The following is a 16723-nucleotide window of genomic DNA, read 5'->3' as shown; positions in this document are numbered from 1 at the left end:
AGAAACCACATTCACTAGAATTTTGATGGTATTTGGAATAGCACCAATGTTTTATTTTATTTGGAATAGCATGAACATGCTTGATTTTATCATCAAGATTAATTATCTACAAACATTTAAAAAAAAATCCTATCTCACAATGTTAAAGCAAGTGAGAAAAATCTGGATGCACCTCCTTAGCATTTCTATGTAATCTTGTGTCAGAGACAAGGTTGAAAACATTACCTCCTTGGGGGAGGTAATACAAACGTCTCCACCTTACGAACACTAGATGGCACCATTGGTACAAATATGTCTTCAGCAGCACTTCCAATTGTCTAGCCAGCTCCATGCCTCAGAGCTTCAGGAAATAAGCTCATAGGGGTGTGATTCAACACCCCTATCAGCCCAACCATAAACTGTTCTGCCTGCTGCCATCTGCCTGACAGTACCGCAGCATTTGGGCCAGCACCACCAAGCTAAGAGATAATTTCATCCCCCAGGCCACAAGACTCTGCACCTTCCTACACTGCTGGGTGTAAAGGTCCTCCATGGATGGCTGCCTTATGGTTCAGGGTGGTGCAGCTGCCATACGAGGCGGTGATGCAGCCAGTCAGGATACTCTCTATGGTGCACCTGTAGAAGTTGCAGCGAATCATGGCATCCATGTTGAGCCTCCGCAGCCTGCGGCGGCAGAAGAGCCGCTGTCTGGTCATCTTGCTGATGGAGTCTGTGTGTTGAGTCCAGGTCAGGTCATCACTGATGTGAACCCAGAGGAACCTGAAGCTGCTGACTCTCTCCACCGTAGTCCTGTTGATGGAAAGGGGGTCATGTTCTCCTCCTTGTCTCTTCCTGTAGTCCACGATCAGCTCCTTCATTTTGCTGACGTTGAGATGGAGGTTGTTGTCCTGGCACCAAGATGTCAGGGCTCAGACCTTCTCTCTGTAGGCCTTCTCATCGTTTCCATTGATCAGGCCTATGACGGTTGTGTCATCAGCAAATTCGATGATGGTCTTGGAGCTGTGGGTGGCCATGCAGTCATGCGTAAACAGGGAGTACAGGAGAGTGTTGAGAGTCAGGGGGGAGGATGTGGTGCTGCCTATCCGCACAGCCTGGGGTCTGCCCGTAAAGAAGTTCAGGATCCAATCACAGAGGGCGATGTTGATCCCAAGGTCTCTGAGCATGATGATGAGCTTCAGGGGCGCTGAACTGTAGTCAATGAACAGCATTCTCACATATGTGTCCCTCTGGTCTAGGTGAGAGAGAGGAAGCGTGTAGGGATAGGGAAATGGCAGAGATGCAGGGACTTCAGTCTGGAGCAGTGACAGGTTGAAAATGACTATCACATCTTCCAGCTGATCCGCACACACCTTGAGAGCTCAGCCAGGGATGCCATCAGGTCCAGGTGCCTTGCATGTGTTAATCCTTTAAAGTGATCTCCACACATCTGCCCTGGATATTACAGGTGATAGCGGTCCTCCTGGGCCTGTTGTATCTATACAGCCGGGGAGCATTAAAGGTGTTCCATTCCTCTGGGAGAGATGCAGACACTACCTCAGCACTGCTGGTCTTACTTTTGCAGTCTGTGATGGCGTTTAGTCCACTTTGTCCCTGTACTGTCTTTTGGCACTGCTAATAGGATTCTGGGGTGCGTACCTGGACTTCCTTTACACCACCAGATCACCTGAGTTGTAAGCGTTGGTCACCATTAATCCAGGGCTTCTGGTTCGGGAATGGTCGTACAGCAATCCTCGGTATGACGTCATCGATGCATTTGCTGAAGTAGCAGATGATCGCGTCCGTGTATGTGATGATGTTGTCCTTGAACACACACTACACCGTCCTGCTGAAGCAGTCACGTAGAGCTGAGTCCGATTGGTTGGACCATTCAACACCGCTGAATGGTCCGATTGTCACCAGTCTGTCACGTTTGAGTTTCTGCCTATAGAAGGCAGCAGCAGAAGTGAGACGTGATCTAATTTGCCGAATGGGGGGGCGAGGGAGGGCCTTATTTGCATCCCGGAAGAGAGTAAACATGGTCGAGTGTGTTCTTGATTTGTCCTTTAATTCACACTTAAAACACATTTCTAGGATTGCCTTTTTCCACTTGCGTAATATTAAAAAATCAGACATGTCCTTAAGCAAAAAGATGCAGAAAACCTAGTCCACGCCTTTGTTACATCCAGTCTGGACTATTGTAATTCAATATTATCAGGCTCCAGCAGTAAGTCGTTAAAGACTCTACAGCTTGTCCAAAATGACGCAGCACTTGTCCTCATGAGAACCAAGAAATCTAAATTCTCCAGGTTTACTTTATCTGATCCATTTCATCATTGTGTTTTCACAGCCTGAGCCCCCCAACACACAACGAGGCTGTCAGTGTACATTAGCCGAGACTCTAGTTGCAAGTCCGCATCTGCAGTGCCGAAAATGATGCATTGAGAAGTTCAGGAGTCGACAGAGAAGAAAGAGGGTAAGGTTAGATTCATTAGATCATTTTTTAGTTATATGTGTGTATGTTTTTATTGAATTGTACTGATTGTGTTTACAGCAGATTGAAGCGGGACAGATGACATGGATCCATCCTTCAACAGCCAGGAGCTCACCAACATGTGTGCCACACTTCAAGTAAGAATGGAAGCTAAGCTACACTTGATCTCAAAGCTACACACCACAGACGTCTACACACTGGAGAAGATTCGTCCCACAAAGAACGTATGGCGGCTAAGAGACATTTCAAGCTTCACCTGATTAGTTTTTCACTGGCTAGGCCAGTTGTGTTTGTACAATATTTGTGCTGTATGTAAATAAAGCTTTGACTCAACATATACCTTGTTCATGTTTTTCCCTGTACAATATGTTCAACATATAATATCAAGCATCACATGAATGAATGTATAATCTTCATTAACTGCAATGCTTTTAGTAAAGACATTCGGTATTTGGATACACCCACTAATGGCTACAAAAGCAATTAAAGGAAAAATACCCCAAGAGTCGGGGGGGGAAGACGACTCACCAACGGACCACACAGCTAATAACCCTGGAATGGAAATGACAAAGAGGAAGGCAAGCACAATACAAGGAGCTAACATGGCAGAATCTGACAAGAAGTCCCAGGTGTGTCCCTGTGGCTGCAGGAAAATAACATTGGCAAAGGGCCTAAAGATACACTAAAGAAAGAAGAAGTGCTTGATGGAAAGAGAGAAGGGATGGCAAATTGAGTCAATCAAGTCAGTCCAGTGATGTCCAGCGATCTGACTCAAAACACAGTTCGCAGGACTTCAGACCTAAGCTGTTTCCTTGAATAGATAAAGGGCACAGTAGAGTTGAAGTGGATAACATCATCGACAACTGCAGAGCGGAATATTTTTTTAAACAATGGATAACACCAACAACGTAAACCAAGTCCAGAATTCAGGTGGAAATAGAACACTTGGTACAAGAGAGGGGGCAGCTTAAAAAGCAGTGGAAGAAATGAAGTGCAGAAGGGGAGAATTAACATACTGCAGGAATACATCAAGAGATGACTGACAACCTCGAGGTGAGCAGAACGCCTAAGAATAGCTGAAAAAAAAAGAACCCTTCAAGTACATGTAATCTCTCTTCACCGCAAAGAAGTAACCCTGAGGACCTCAAAGCAGGACTTAGAGAAGCACCTGGAAAGAACACACTTTTATTCAAAGAGATATGATACGATAGCTATTCAATCTGATATCCCACCCATTGAGCAGCCAGAACACCAAATGGAAAGAAGTGGAGAACACAGTGAGGCGGTCAAAAGTGTCATCAGCCCCACTTTCTTAAGAATAACTACTTCAAAGTTCAGTTCATACAGATGAAAATGAGCTAGTTCAAGTTCAAAGTCAATTTTTAAAATGTTTTAACTAGGTTCCCAGTTCCATAAATTAACTAGTTCATTTGTTCATTTTTTTTATTGGGAAAGTTATGATTTTGATGATAAGCTTACGGTCATGTATTTGGTTATAAATTGATGGTGTCGGATCACAAATAAGGATCACTCCGGTCACTTTAACACCAAGACTTAGCTGTGTGCATCAGGTCTCGTGTTGTACTGAGCACGCACAAAATAATGATTGATGTACTGATCAGGTCTTAATAACTTTTGATTATTGTTGGTGTTTATTAGTCAAAGTGCGTGCAGGTCAGTGTCAGAGTGTGAAGGGAGGACACAGGAAACTCCAACAAACCAACCACTGCTTCTGCCCTGATCAGAAAGCAGCAGCGCTGATCATTGTGCTGCGGTGGACCGTAGTGGAATCTCTTTATTTTCACTGTTTGTTGCCACTGTTCTTTAACGCAATAACTTATTGGCTGCTTCATGTTAAAGCTTCTTTTATTTCAATGCATGTGTCGTGTCATGCAAAACACTGTCTAGGGAAACTTGAAGAAAACATTACATTGGCCCGAATGAGGATCATTCCATCAAAATCAGGAAGCATCTCACTAAGCAAAAGTAATAGATCAGATCATAGGATCTACATTAATGGAGGACTTATTCCAACGGTGTCTGAGAAACCTATAAAAAGCCTTGGACAATGCTATGATGCAAGCCTCAAAGACTGCGAGCAGGTCCATGAACGGATCCAGGATGTCGGCAGTGGTCTTAAAAACATCGACCAGCCCATGCTTACTTGCAAACCAAAGCTCTGGTGCCTACAGTTTGACCTGTAACCCCGAATGATATGTCCACTTAAAGAGGAGAGATGGAGAGAATGATCAACTCCTATGTGAGAAAGTGGTTAGGAGTCTCAAGATGCCTGAGCAGCATTGGCCTGTATAGACACGGCATCCTCGAGTTGCCTATCGAAAGTCTTGCAAAGGAGTTTAAATGCTCCAAGACAAGGCTGAAGATGACCCTCTCAAAGTCCCGAGACAAATCTACACGGGCTGTTGGACTGACAACAGGATGGAAATGGACACCAAAAGAAGTAAGTTAACCGGCCAAATCAGAACTCCAGCACGCTGACATTGTAGCCCATGTTCTACAGGGAAGAGGAGGGTTGGGCCTAGATCAGACTAGACCCTTGTGGAAATAGGCAACTCCTTCAGAGCGGTGAAGATTGTTAGTCCTGAAAATCTGGCCTTAGGAAGAGGCAGCAAGATGTGAAAAGGCTCTCATTTAAGCAAAACAGGGGCAGTTGATGGAATGGGAGAGCAAAGAGAAAAGGAAGATCCGCTAGAAGGACCTGTGGGATACAGAATCAAGCAGGATTAACCTACTGTTTAGAGCAGACCTGGGCATTGTACGGCCCCCGGGCCGCATCCGGCCCTTTGGCTGTCTGTGACCGGCCCGCGTGAGGTCAACGGAATATTAGGAATCACACGTAAATAAGTGAACATCATGCAAAGAATACAACAACATTTCTTTTATTTTGAAAGTGCCTTTTTTAACATTTACCTGACGTACATCCTGAATGCCCACGAGCGGATGATGTGATGGCGAACGGAGTTAAGAAGAGATGTGAGTTAACTGTTAGTCCACCACAATGTCAGCCTACGTTAAGACAAGAAAGATCGATACAGAATGCAGAGTTTTTAACGAGACATGGACTGCTAAGTATTTATTTACTGAAGTCAAAGGGAAAGCCGTGTGCTTAGTTTGCTGAGAAAAGATCGCTGTTTTTAAGGATTAATATTTGAATTGCCATTACGAGACAAAGCACGGAGAGACTTTTACGGTCAAACCGTAACGAGAAGGATCGAGGACATCGCGGAAAATCTGTAGCTTCAGCTGCTAAAGAAAGTGGTCGATTTTGACTTTTTGTCCTTGGGTCTGGATGAGAGCTGTGGTATCCGCGACGCAGCCCAGTTCCTCATCTTTGTACGTTGGATGATGAAAGACTTTGAGATTACTGAGGAGCTGGCAGCAATGCGCTCAGTAACAGGGACGACGACTGGGACTGATTTGTTCACGGAGGTAACTGCATGCTGGGACAAGCTGGGACTCAAATGGGACAAACTGGCAGGTGTTACAACCGATGGTTCGTCCAAATCTGACAGGGAAAGGTTTCGGACTTTTGAAGCGGATGCAAGATAAAGTGAGGGAAATTAACCCCGAAATTGAATTGCTATTTTTGCATTGTATTCAGGGTTCCTAAGGTCATGAAAAACCTGTAAAAGTCATGGAATTGTTAAATGTTTATTTCCAGTCCTGGAAAAATGCTTGAAAAAAATTAAATCTCCAAAGTTTTGGAAAAGTCATGGAAATTTGTTATATTGATATTTTAATGTCGTTCATTTACACTGAGTTTTAATTAATTCTAATGCTTTTAAAAGAAATACGCTCAAGCAGGCATACTATCTCATACTAATTGAAAAGTTCGGTCGGGAAGCATCTTGCTGTTGACGTTGATGTCACTTCATTAATTAATGAGCTAAATACCAAACTGCAAGGCAAGGGGCCTATTTGCACATGCAATGTAAAGCCTGGTGAAGGCTTCATGAGAAAGTTGCAGTTTCTTTCAAGCCAGTTGGAGGGTAACATTCTCAACCACATGCCAACACTGAAAGAAGCCCCACCATCAGTTGATCACCTCCGCAGGTACACTGCTGGCAGAGCACTTTAAGTCAGTATCACCGCTGGTTTTATTCTTCTCTCAAAGAGGAGAACTTTCCATACATGAGGAGGCATGCTCAGAAGATGTTGGTTCTCTTTGGATCTTCTTACATATGTGAACAAACATTTTCTGTGATGAAGTTTAACAAATCCAGATACAGATCCTCTCTCACTGATGATCACCTGTCAGCTGTCCTTCGCATATCCACCTCAGATATTCAACCTGACTTCAGTGCACTTGTTCAAGGCCAAAACAGGCTCGATTTCGCTCACTTAACAAGAAAAAAACAACAGAAAACCAGCAAATGGGGTGATTAGACTATATGCAAATATTAATAGCACTTTGTATAAAGTTAATTTAAAGCTGATCTTTGGAATACTGCATAAAATTTCCTTTTTTTCTTCACAACTATTCTTGTAAATGTTGATTAAAGTGTGATATAATGTTGGCGTTATTACTTTGCCTGCCTCACTTTTTCATTGCCTAACCATAATATTTACTCTTACCTGTAGAAGCTTATCAAATTAATATGAGTAGAATTGAGTTCAGCTAATTGGTCCGGCCCTCCACAACTGTCCATTTTTCTCATGTGGCCCCTCGGGAAAATTAATTGTCCACCCCTGGTTTAGAGCAACCTATGATGTTTTTACCTCACCCAAAAACCTACAGCAGTGGTTAAATGAAAATACATCCTCCCCACTATACTCAAGTCAAGCTACCCTCAGGCTCAACCTCAACGGTTGTAAAACAAGTCTCTCCCAAGGTAGATATACGCGGAGACACAACCAGGTACTCAAATCCCTTGTAGCGACAATTGAAACAAAGACAACTGCTACCAATGCCTTGCCATCCAAAACTTCAAATGCATTTCAAAGGACAACAATTGTCAGAGAGGAGGAACATGGACAGAGAGGGCCTTTTCTGCTGACCAGGAGTGGTCAGATGGAGAAAGCCTGAGACTGGGAGATGTTGGTAGACCTGGGCGAGTGGCTTACAGTTCTACGAATAGAGGAACCGATTTCAGAAGTCAAGGACAACACAAGGAGCATCGCCAAATAAGGGCATGAACTTTGAGATTACATCCTGTCAGCCAGACTGTATCACAGCATTGAGACAAGGATCAGTGAAACTTTCCATTACACTCCTCCCTTTTGATCATGCAATGATCACAGAAAAAAGTCGAGAAACACCATAACAAACATCAAATTATAAAAGAATGCAATAAGATCACACCCTTCAATTTGTGGTATTAGGACAGGAGATCTGGAACATCATATAGCATTGTGTGCAGATGATACCATTGTATTTCTATCAGATCTTGTTAAATCAATTCCATCCCTCTTAGAATTGATCAGCCAGTTTGGTAGCTTCTCTGGTTTTAAGGTAAACAAAGATTAATCCTTTATTTTGTTCCTAAATGAACAGGAGAGAAGGAATCCAACGGTTTCTCACCCATTTGTAAATGCTATAGACGGTTTTAAATATCTGGGTATTACAATAACCCCTAAAATAAACACCCTTAGTGCAACTAACTCTGAGCCCATGTTAGCTAACTTGTCAGAAGACGTCCAAAGATGGACAAGTTTGCCTCTGTCTATACTAGGAAGAATAAATATAATTAAAATGAATATATTGCCTAAATTCGTATACATTTTTCAATCAATCCCATTAGCTCCTCCACCTTCTTTTTTCTCTAAAGTAAGGAAGCTGCTTTCAGACTTTATTTGGAATAATAGGAAGCCACGACTTAGACTCTCTCTTCTATACTTGCCTTATGATAGGGGAGGTTTACGACTACCAAATTTACAGTGGTACTACTGGTCTGCACAATTAAGGGCCGCCATGTTTTGGTTTTCTAAAGGGATGCTCAGCCCTGGTTATAAATTGAATTGTTGTCTTCAAAGGGTTTGACGCTGGATAGTTTTTTATACTCTGCTCCCCTTAACAAACTAAGAAAAAACACAGATAATCCCTTTGTGAAAAACACCATTACTGTCGGGCATGAAGTACATAAATATCTTGGAGATCTCCCAGTGTTGTCCTGTTTCTCACCTATCTGGGGCAATGAACACTTTAGCCCGGCTAAGAATGACATGGGGTTGCATGTGATGGATGGTCCTGCAAGGACACTAGGAAAAGAGGAGTTGGTTAAATAATCAGAGACTTTGATAGGAGTGCATCTAGACAGAATAATGGTCAAAAAAATAATCAAGGAGATCACGAGTAGCCCCAATGGTGTATTAAGTACTTGAAAGCCATACTTGAGTAAAAGTACAGATATCTTACCTGAAAGTGACTTCGGTAAAAGTAAAAGTCAGCCGTCAGAAAATGACCTGAGTAAAAGTCTTAAAGGAGACATATTATGCCCATTTTACCACAAGTTGATATGGTTCCTTGGGGTCTTAATGAAATGTCTGTAACATATTTTGGTCAAAATACCACAAGGATCATTTAAAACAGCATCCTTTTTACCCTGTCTAAAACAGACCTCCTCAGATTGACCTGTTTTGAGTGCCCACCCCTCCTCCCTCCTCCACGAGATAGGAGCCCCCAGATTTTTGGCTGTCCATTACCTCTGTAGAAATTTGACTACTGGAGATGAAGATACAATCTTGCAACCATATCGTTTTGAACCAGAGTCAGGCGGGCCAAAGCCTGCCTGCGACAGCCCCAGCGCAGCCCCGCAGTGGGAGCTGGAGCTGGCGCAGCATCCTCCCACACTGTTAAGTCAACGTTAAGAGGTGTACCGGGGTCATAGGTGGAGTAAACCAAATTTCTGTGATCATAGATAACATCCCCATTTTAGATGTGTGATCTTTACCGTGAGCTTACTTAGCATGATGAGGGAAGAGATGTTTTGGCAAACAGTGTTTGTTGTCAGGACCATACCACATACCAGTTCGGAACATAGCACTCGAGGTCTTCCATAGGAAGATCTCAGGAGGAGTGACAGTGGGATGTATTGCAGAGAGAGAGTAGGACATATTAAGAGTCCTCCTCTCTCTCATGTCAGATGTGCGTACAGCAGTTTGTGTGTGTGAAAGAGGAAGTGGTAAGCGAGCGGCAACTTTAGCATTTGTATCCGGTTTGGGTTCTCCCGAGACACCGCATCCGTAGCACGTGTATGTGCAGTACATTTGCAAACAGCAACAGTTTTTGGGAGCAAAATGGCAGACAAAAGATCTGTGATGAGCTATCTTTTTACCTAAAGATGTGAGGAAGTTTCTGTGTTGGCAAAGGGCGTCAAAATCATGAGTTGCACTGAATGAATATCTGGAGTCAGTGTAGCTGTGAGGGTTTCACCAGTAGCCAATTGCATGCTTCCGGAGGTTCAATAAGCTATGATGCCTGTGCTGAGAGGTGATGAGGATAAGAACTCGAAAGGAGAACGTTGTTATCTGAACAAACTGAAAAACCAACACAATTAGTACCAGAGACAGGGTCACGTGAGGCGGACCCATCTACATACAGAATCAATCAGAGTTAGAAAGAGGTTTGTCAGAGAGGTCAGGTCGTGGAGAACACTGGACTTGAAATTCAGCAACACAGTTGTGTTCTTCCCCATTGTCCAGAAGTGGAAGAAGTGTGGCCTGGTTCAAATTTGAACAGCATTTCACTGTGATGTTGGGCGTGTCAAGAAGACCAGTGTGATAACGCAAACCTGCGAGCAGCAGAGAGATGTGAGGTCTTCTGTTCTGTAAGAATGAGAGACACAGCATGAGGAATACTGAGTGTCAAGTCAGAGTAGCCTACTATGTCTCGTGAGGCAAGGACTGCGTTTTCACAGGCGAGCACTGCTCACCAGCAACTTGGAAGGCGACAGGATGATATTTGTCACCATGAGACTGAAAGAGGACGGAAGTCATGCAGCGGCCTCTTTCAACCACAGCCTGAACAAACGGTTTTTTCAGGGTTATGGAGAGCAAGAGCAGGAGATTGCTGCAATCAATCAATTAAATTGTATTTGTATAGCCCATATTCACAAAACACAATTTGTCTCATAGGGCTTTAACATGGTGTGACATCCTCTGTCCTTTAACCCCAACAAGAGTATGGAAAAACTACAAAAAAAAATTTAAACAGGGTAAAAAGAACGTAGAAACCTCAGAGACAGCCACATGTGAGGGATCCCTCTCCCAGGACGGACAGAAGTGCAAAAGATGTCAAGTGTAGAGGAGAACATCATCAGGATAAAGGTTTTAAGCAGCATTGATGGGGGTAAACATTTTGAAGGATAACTGAAGGTCAATGAATTGATGGATTATTGTCAGTAATGGTCAAGTATCTGAGGAGAAATACTATATATCAAGCAGTCCTGCTGCAATCATATTCTATGGTCGGCAGCAAGCAAAATCATGATCCACCATCAAGATCGGATGCCACTATAGTCCACAGTCATTGTCCACCGCCGCCAATTAGGATCCATCATCAGCCGCCACCTCGGTCGTGGTCCACCACCATTATCAGATGCCAACACGATAAAGGATCTGCCATTATTATTACGATAAGCCAGCGCGTCTTATTCAGGGTGACAATCGCTCGTCTGCCTCTGGAGTCCAAATGACACGTTTTTGAGGAGCCAGTGATTTGCCAGGGTACACCTTAAGGGGCTTAAAAAAGAGCAAATTCTGGAATGAACGCTCTACAGAAAGAGCATGTGCCGATGAATGACATGATTTGTTTCTTCGTCAAGGGTTTGGGTACATTAACAATAGCTTCTACTATCTTTTTAGACAATGATTCGCCGTCTTTCGTGACGACATGACCCAGAAACGTAACAGTTTGTTGAACAAACTGCAGTTTGCTGAGGCGGACTTTATGGCCATCACGAACGGTTTCCCTCAGCAGATCATTGAAATACTGCAAGAAAACGGAACCCAGAGTGAGGATGAGGGGTTCAAGGCTGTTCCTGAGCGCCTGATTGTATAATGAGGGAGACTCACAGTAGCCTTGACATAGGTGCCCGAACGTATAGGCCTTGTTTTAAGTTAAAAGAGAACCAGTATTGGCTGTCCTTGTTTTAATAGCAGAATGGAATAATCGCCGGACGTCCCTGGGGGCAATCAAACTGTGATCCTCTGTTTTGGAGGAGAAGTCGTGATTTTGCATTGTTTAATTGTGTAACCAAAAGTCTATAGGTGTCACAGTCTGCTCATCTCCTGTCTGCTGGTATTTTTCCTCTCACCTGTCTCTGCTCCACTCTGCCTGTCAGCCACACCTCCTCATCAGACCAACTCCCTACACCTGTCTCTGCTTCACTCTACCTGTTAGCCACGCCTCCTCATCAGGCCAACTCTCCACACCTGTGACAGCCCTGGCTGCATTTAAGCCTGCTCCTGTCTCTGCTTCAGTGCCAGATTGTTCTTGTGATATGCCTGACTTGCAGCGTTTTTTCCCCGGACTGATCACCTGTTGCCGACCTGCCTGCCTCGTCTCTGCCCTGGATATTACCTCAGCCTTCTGTCTTTGACCACGAGTCTCGCCTATTCCCTCCTGGTTACGCACCTGCTCGACTCTGTGGCTACACAGCTCACCACTGGACCTGTCTGCCAGCTAGGTAATCCACCTGCTGTTGACTTTGCCTTCAGTCAGCAACACCAGGCTCACTCCTTCTCAGATCTCGCAGAGGATCACTGGAGCCAAGACTTCTCACCCTGCCACTGTATAAACTGTTAAAGACTGCAGTGAATAATAAAGGGCATTACCGACTGAGATTTCCTCTGCCTGTGCTGCTTTTGGGTCCTCCCCATACCCGTGACAGTACAATCTGGCCAGTCATAGACCCAGCACACACGCCGATGGATCGCCTGGAGAAGGTAGAGGTGATGCTCCAGCACCACGATGCGCTGCTGCTTTCAAACTCAGCAGAGGTTTCGACTGGCGGTGGCTACATTTGCCACTTTATTCAAAGAAAAGTGCAATTACTTTGCTTAAATTCAACTCAATTGAAGTACCTCTGGTGACATTTATTACTACATTCCTCCATCGGTCTGTATTCATACTGTCGGCTGCCAGAGTTTTCAGACCTAAAATAAACACTGGTCTCTCCTCATGTCCACCTTCATTCACTGTGAACCCAAGAGCGAGACAGGCTTCATCGTACTTTCTTTTCAACACCGTGTCTTGTTTGTCACTGACCGGCTGCTTCACGGGAACGAGCTCTGATCTCACTGTGTGTCTCTCTGAGCGAATGAGTGAAGGCGGAGCCCCGGGGCCTGTGTGTGCTGTCTGGACACACACACACACACATCTCCCGCTCCTGGTATTTCATGCTGGCCTGATACGATGATGATTTATGGACAATCCCTCTCACCCCCTCCACAAAACACTGGACAAGCTAAGGAGCAGCTTCTGCCACAGACTCATTCAACCCCGCTGCTCTAAGGAACGATACAGGAAATCGTTCCTCCCAACCGCAGTAAGACTGTACAACTGATCTACCTCTGTCAGAGCCACCATCACAGAACTGCACTAAATATACCTGTTTCCTTGCACTGTGTACCCTGTACAACACTCCGCTCCATATACCGGAACACTTACTTCACATCATATGTGATATGTGTTAATATAAACCATATTGATATTATATATCATTTATACAATAATATTGTCTCTTGCACACTCATAGTATATTATATTATCTATTGTATAGTCAAATACTTATATTTATACCTCTACTATATATCATATCATATTATATCACTGTCTAACAATAACATTACCATCATATCATCAGTACTATTACCATCATCTTGCCACTGCAGCTTATCTACCTATTTATCTTGTGTTTCTGTTTTTTATTCTTTCTACCTCAATATTTTTATTTAAATTTATTCTATTGTATTGTATTTTATTGTATTCAAATATACCGGCTGCTATGACGATTTAATTTCCCTTCGGGGATAAACAAAGTAATCTATCTATCTATATATCTATCTATCTATCAGTCAAGACATTTATTCAGCGATGTTGCCGTACCTGGTTGCAGGCCTGTTCGGCGCTCCTACGCAGTACCAGCGAGGGGCCAATCGACATCGCATGCCGGCCCCTCACTATGCTACCGGCCAGAGAGTTTGGCTGTCGACCCGTGACCTACCACTTCGGGTGGAATCGAGAAAGTTGACTCCACGGTTTGTGGGTCCCTTTCTGGTCGCCCAGGTCATTAACCTGGCGGCAGTTCGCTTTACTCTTCCCCGGTCTATGAGGGTCCATCCTACTTTTCAGGTCTCCAAAATAAAACCCGTCAGCGAGAGTCAACTTCCTACCATAGCTATGCTGATGACACCCCACTAATCCTGTCTTTCCCCCGATCTGAAACACAGGTAGCAGCACGAATCTCTGCCTGTCTGACTGCCATCTCTCAGTTGTTGTCTGCACACCACCTGTAAATTAACCTTGACAAGACTTAACTACTTTTCCTCCCAGGGAAAGACTCTCCCACCTACGACCTGACTATTAACTTTGAACATTCCCTTGTTAACCCCCACTCAGACTGCTAGGAACCTGGGTGTGACACTCGACAACCAACTCTCCCTTACTGCCAATATTACTGTAACAACACGTTCCTGTATATTCATGCTGTACAACATCAGGAGAATACGCCCCCTTCTCACTCAGAAGGCGGTGCAGGTTCTGGTCCAGGTTCTGGTCATCTCACGCCTAGACTATTGTAATCCCCTACTAGTGCCATCCGACCTTTGCAGCTCATTTAGAATGCAGCAGCTCGACTGGTTTTTAACCTAAATTCACTCACACTACTCCGCTCCCTTCACTGGTAACCAGTGACTGCCCGCATCTGTTTCAAAACATTAGTACTTGCGTACCATGCTGTGAACTAATCAGTCCCAGTCTACATCCAGGACATGGTCAAACGTTACACCCCAGTCCGTTGACTCCGCTCTGCTTTGGCCAATCGGCTTGTTGCTCACTCGCTGCAAGCTAAACACTCATTAAAGTCAAAACGGTTTGCTGTCCTGGCTCCTTAATGGTGGAATGAGCTCCCCACCGACATCCGGACATCAGAAAGCTTACACATCTTCTAACAATTTAATATCACTTAAATGGCACTTACTTTTTTTTTAAGAAGAAATTGTACTTTTTTAATACTTGTTGTTCTGGGTTTGTACCTTCGGGGTTGAATGCACTTATAGTAAGTCGCTTTGGATAAAAACATCAGCTAAATAAAAAATGTAATGTAAATCAAGGTGTAAATGACCTTGTTTCGAGTTGAATATGAATGTTGGGGCTTGCAGACACTTTGATGACACCACACGAGCAGTATGGAGGCATGTTATGTTTTTTCTGTTGTTTTACGATGTCTGAAACTTTGATCAGCAGTTACTTTAATTGTTTATTGGAACAGATATTGCTCGTAATATTGTAGCGGCATCAAGGAGTCTACCATTCGAGCATATGCCTTGTGTAGTGTACTTTATACAGCGGATGACCACAGTGTCTCTCCGTGACAGCGGGTTTGATGGTGCATTAGCCAAGTGCAGTAAAATAGTTCTACATTTCAAACACAGTCCTGCAAACACAGCAGAGCTGAAAGTTCGGCGGCACACAGGTTCCCGTGATGAGCAGGTTAAAAGAAAAAGGAAGACTTCATGACTGCAGTCATTTGACACAAGTTCACAAGTATCAAGTAATGAAATTCATTGTAGAGTTTGAAAAGGGACTGTTTACTTTGTCTCTTCAAAGACACCATGGCATTGGTTTTCTTTTTAAACCTACAGCCTACTCAATGTAAAATTCATGTGGGTAAAATGTCATTTTAGAAATTATTTACAGGGAAGCAGTTATTTTTGTACTTGATGTGGTCGTCTGCTAATTAAGTTTGAATTGTATGGGTGTTGTGGCTTAGTGAATTAAGATATTCTAATTGATGCTGAGATGTTTAAAAAAGCCCTAACCAGTTTGTCATACATTTCTTTATTCAAACACCGTACTTGTAAATAGTAAAACTTTAATTGTGTGATTAATCATGATTAATCACAGCCTATTGACGCGATTAACTTTTACATTTTTAATCGATTAACAGCGATAATTGTAACCTTTTGCTTTGGCTGGAGTTTAGTTGTTTTGTTTGTAGTTACAGTCTTTTTTTGTTTGTTGTTTTGGGCTTGGTTCTCCCTGATGTTTATTTTGTGCTTCGTACTGGCAATAAAACAAATGAAAGATGGTCACCCTCTGACTCTTCATCTGGTTTTATGATACTCCTTTAACCCCTAGACCAGCTCAGGGGCATAACAGCAGGTCACGTAATAACACAGTCCTTTTCCTCTGATTTCGACAGTCATGTTGTACCAATTTAGATTATTATAAAGTATGAATACACAAGTTTCATTAGAAGGCCATTCTCCGGGCAATTAATTCGTTCGAAAAATCTTATGGAGCTCTTCATCATTGCAATTCCCTTTACAAACACGTTGGTTGTTCTAAATTCAAAAACAGTAGACAAAACTGACAACGCTCAATCAGTTCCTTTCAAAATGTAACAAACTTTATTGTGAAAATGGCTTCATTGAACAGATAGTTCAATCTGTATTTGTCTTTGTCAATCATCTTATGCAGATTGGGCTCTTTTGAAAGTCCAGTGAGTGCAGGGAAGTGGCCAGTGCTGCATACAGATGTGTGCTGCTGAATCTTAAACAGTACACCGGGCTGCTGCCTGACTCTGAGCTCAGCTGAAAGAACTAGACAAAAGTTTGCTACATGAGAAACTGTACTTATTCACAAAGTACATACCATTGACATTTATTTCAATCTGAATTTTGTGTACCTGTAGGCATGCAGATTGCCTTTTGTCCCACAGTCGTACAACACCATAGTACGAGGAGCCACTGGCTATCATGTAATTTCCATCGGTCTGGATGCAGTACAGAGTGCTGTCATGAGGCTCCTCCCACTCCATCACACACTTCCTGTTGGGAAAGATTGGAGAGTTCACAAACATCTTGAGATGATCAGAGGTCGAAGCAAGATTTGCGGGTATTCAGGTAATTTCAAATTTGTTGTGCAGTAGGATTAATGTGTGTGTGTAAACATTTTACTCTAAATCAATTTAAGTGGCTGGCAATGTGCCATATAAAAACAGACCACTTACATGAAATATTTCATTATACATATTATAAACAAACAGTTTGTAAAATAAAACATAACAT

The 16723-nt window shown here is 43.3% G+C and overlaps 1 protein-coding gene across 2 annotated transcripts in view; it reads right to left on the bottom strand.

Moving 5' to 3' along the window:
* Positions 1-16083: 16083 nt before the first annotated feature.
* fbxw4 (F-box and WD repeat domain containing 4) overlaps positions 16084-16723 on the bottom strand; it is a 72923-nt gene continuing 72283 nt past the window's right edge. For both annotated transcript variants that reach the window (XM_053436327.1, XM_053436328.1), the window contains 2 exons: positions 16342-16483; positions 16084-16255 (listed from right to left, as the gene is read on the bottom strand). In XM_053436327.1, the coding sequence (XP_053292302.1) occupies positions 16121-16255; positions 16342-16483 (277 nt within the window). In that variant the 3' untranslated portion in view covers positions 16084-16120. The remainder of the gene's footprint in view (positions 16256-16341; positions 16484-16723) is intronic.

The sequence above is a fragment of the Pleuronectes platessa genome, chromosome 12, assembly GCF_947347685.1.
Source record: "Pleuronectes platessa chromosome 12, fPlePla1.1, whole genome shotgun sequence".
NCBI lineage: Eukaryota > Metazoa > Chordata > Actinopteri > Pleuronectiformes > Pleuronectidae > Pleuronectes > Pleuronectes platessa.
This window is presented reverse-complemented; position numbering and strand designations above follow the sequence as displayed.